Source organism: Pinus tabuliformis, chromosome 6 (assembly GCF_031772625.1).
Source record: "Pinus tabuliformis cultivar Carrire ecotype Pingquan chromosome 6, CPIR1, whole genome shotgun sequence".
NCBI lineage: Eukaryota > Viridiplantae > Streptophyta > Pinopsida > Pinales > Pinaceae > Pinus > Pinus tabuliformis.
The window spans coordinates 831,042,095-831,044,887 of NC_142292.1; the positions used below are offsets into that span (position 1 = coordinate 831,042,095).

General features: G+C 43.9%; 1 protein-coding gene across 1 annotated transcript; it reads right to left on the reverse strand.

The window, feature by feature from the left end:
- Positions 1-1,471: 1,471 nt before the first annotated feature.
- LOC149261406 (uncharacterized) lies at positions 1,472-2,425 on the reverse strand. Its single transcript, XM_089369026.1, has one exon. It carries the CDS (start codon positions 2,423-2,425, stop codon positions 1,472-1,474), a length of 954 nt encoding a protein of 317 aa, XP_089225152.1.
- Positions 2,426-2,793: the final 368 nt, after the last annotated feature.

Genomic DNA, 2,793 nt, shown 5'->3' on the forward strand with positions numbered 1-2,793 from the left:
GCCATCCAAGCTTGGCTGCTAATGCTCTGGAGAATAGATCAAGCCTCTTTATGCCCCATCCTCCCCAACTTTTGGGTTTTGCAATGGTGTCCCATTTGACCCAGGCGAAAATCTTCCCTGGTTGATGTCCTTTCCAAAGAAATCGACAGCATATGCTTTGTAATCAGCTCAAAATACCTTTTGGTATCCAGACCAAGGTCATCCAGTAGACTGGAGTGGCTTCAATAACTGCTTTAATGAGAACCAATCTGCCTGCTTGAGAGAGATATTTGTGGTACCATACCTGTAGTCTTTTTTCCACTTTCGCTATGAGCCAAGTCCAGTCTGCTATCCTGTATCCGAGTGGTTTTAATCTAAAACCCAGGTACTTTATCCCATCTGTCAAATGCAATGAGGTGAAAGGGAAGCGCTGTGATGCAAAGGTGAATTCATGTTGTGTGCATCCCACTGTAGTAATCGTGGACTTGCTATCATTGATCCTCATACCTGTAGCTTGTTGGAAAAGTAGGATTAAGTTCTGAAGAGTAGTGGTGTCCCCAATGCTGCCATTTAAGAATATCAGAATATCATCAACAAATAATAGATGAGTGAGATAAAAATTATCCGCAATTTTAATGCCAGTCAGTTGATTTCTCTCTCGAGCAGATGTAATAATCCTACTTAATCCTTCCATAATAAGCAAGAATAGCAGGGGTGAGAGCGGACATCCCTGTCTGAGGCCCCTCTCTGAGGTGAAAAAAGAAGTAGCTTCGCCATTGAGTAGCACACTGTAGGACACATCGGTGATGCAGCTCATCATCCATTTGATATATTCATAGGGAAAACCAAGATGAGTCAACAACAGTCTAATATAGAGCCAGTTTGTTCTATCAAAAGCCTTGGATAGGTCCACTTTTAGTATCATTCCTTTCTGCTTTTTGACCTGCAAAGTATGCATGAGTTCTTGTGCTGTGGCAATAGCTTCGTGAATCTGTCTGTGATGAAGGAAGGCAAATTGCTCTGGAGATATATGCCGAGAAAGAATGGGCTTCAGGCGGTTGGCTATGATCTTGGCAATGATCTTGTATAGGCAGTTACAGAGGGATATGGGACGGAAATCATCGAAAGAGACAGGATTGTTCGATTTAGGGATAAGTGCAATGAATGTGGATTTGATGGCAGAGGAAATTCTGCCCCTCCTTCTGCAATTCTCCACAATCTTAAGAAGGTCATTCCCCAGGATTTCGAAGAAAGCAATGTAAAACTCGATGGTCCACCCATCTGGACCTGGGCTTTTATCTTTTTTAAACCATTTTATAGTTGCCTCCAATTCATCCATAGTCACTTCCTTCAGTAGTTCTTCCGAATCTTCTTGAGGCACAAACCTGGGGAAATGTTCAGCTACCCTCATTATCTCCATGATATTTATATCTCTAGGAGCTTTGTAATATATACCCCTGAAGTGCTCTGTTGCTAACCTGGCCAGGTTCTTCTAAGATGATACTGGATGCCCTCGCTCATCCCGCAGTTCCCAAATAGTATTGATGATTTTGCGCCCATTGGCAAATTTATGATAAAATTTTGTGTTATCATCCCCCTCTGTGAGCCATATTGCCCTGCTCCTTAATCTCCAACTTTCTTCTCTTTCCTTTAGGATATGTGAGCGCTTCGCGATGAGAGAGGAGTACAGATCTTTGCTCTCTGGAGTGGGGAAGGTCCCATCTGATGAGTCCTCAAGTGAAGCGATGACTCTTTCAGCCTCCCTCAGAGTGTTGTCATCACGGATGCGCTTCTGATGTGCCCAGATTTTAGATATCCTCTTAAGTTCAGATAATTTTCTAACGAATCCTTCTGTATGATCCTCATTTTCTCCAATATGGTTGGTTTGCCAATAGTTAGTTACCAACTGTATGTATGAGGGGTCCTTTAACCAAGAGGCATTAAATTTAAAGGGGCTCTTGATCTTATGATTAATGTCTACCATTTCTAAGAAAATTGGTCGATGGTCCGATATGCCTCCAGTTCCAACCCATTGACGAATGCGGGGGAGTCTGTTGTGAAGTGACTCCTTTATAAGAAATCTGTCAAGTCTTCTGGCCAAGCTTTGATCTCCACTGCGATTGTTTGTCCAGGTATACTGTATTCTAGCAGAGGGAATGTCCACCCACTGGTGTTCCTCCAGTAGATTGGAAATAGTGTCTGATAAAGAGTCTACCTGCGCCAAGTGTCCCCATGATTCACAGAATCCCAGTGAGAAATTTAAATCGCCTCCAAGAATAATGTTATCTGCCTGAAGTAATTCTGATTCCAGTAAGGTTCTCCAATAATTTTCTCTGTCAGCACATGGGCCATAGACATTGATGATGCGAATGTCCATCTCAATGGAATAAGCAAAAATGTCTAAGTCAATGAATCCTTTGCCTCCCCAAATATTCCTGATCTCCATAGCTTTGTTACTAATCCCAATGGCTAAACCTCTGGATCTCCCGGACGCATCCAGTGCATGGAAGGTCCAATTGGGTAGCCAGGAGTTGAGAGTATGGATAAGAGGTTCGGCCAAACAGAGGGATTCTTGAAGAAAGATAATATCCGGCTGTGATGAGGTAAGCAGTCTCCTGAGTGCTAGTTTTTTGGCCAAACTAGCAAACCCTCGGCAGTATCTTCATGAGGGGTGTAGGGGGGGGGGGGGGGGGGGGGGGGTCGTTCTTCGCTCTAAGGGCCCAGGGAATAGTTTGTTGTCACCCAAGGGTGAATTCTTCGATAGCAGTGTGCCTAGCTTTGGTGATGCGAGAGGGTCGACCTCGGGAGTTCTTG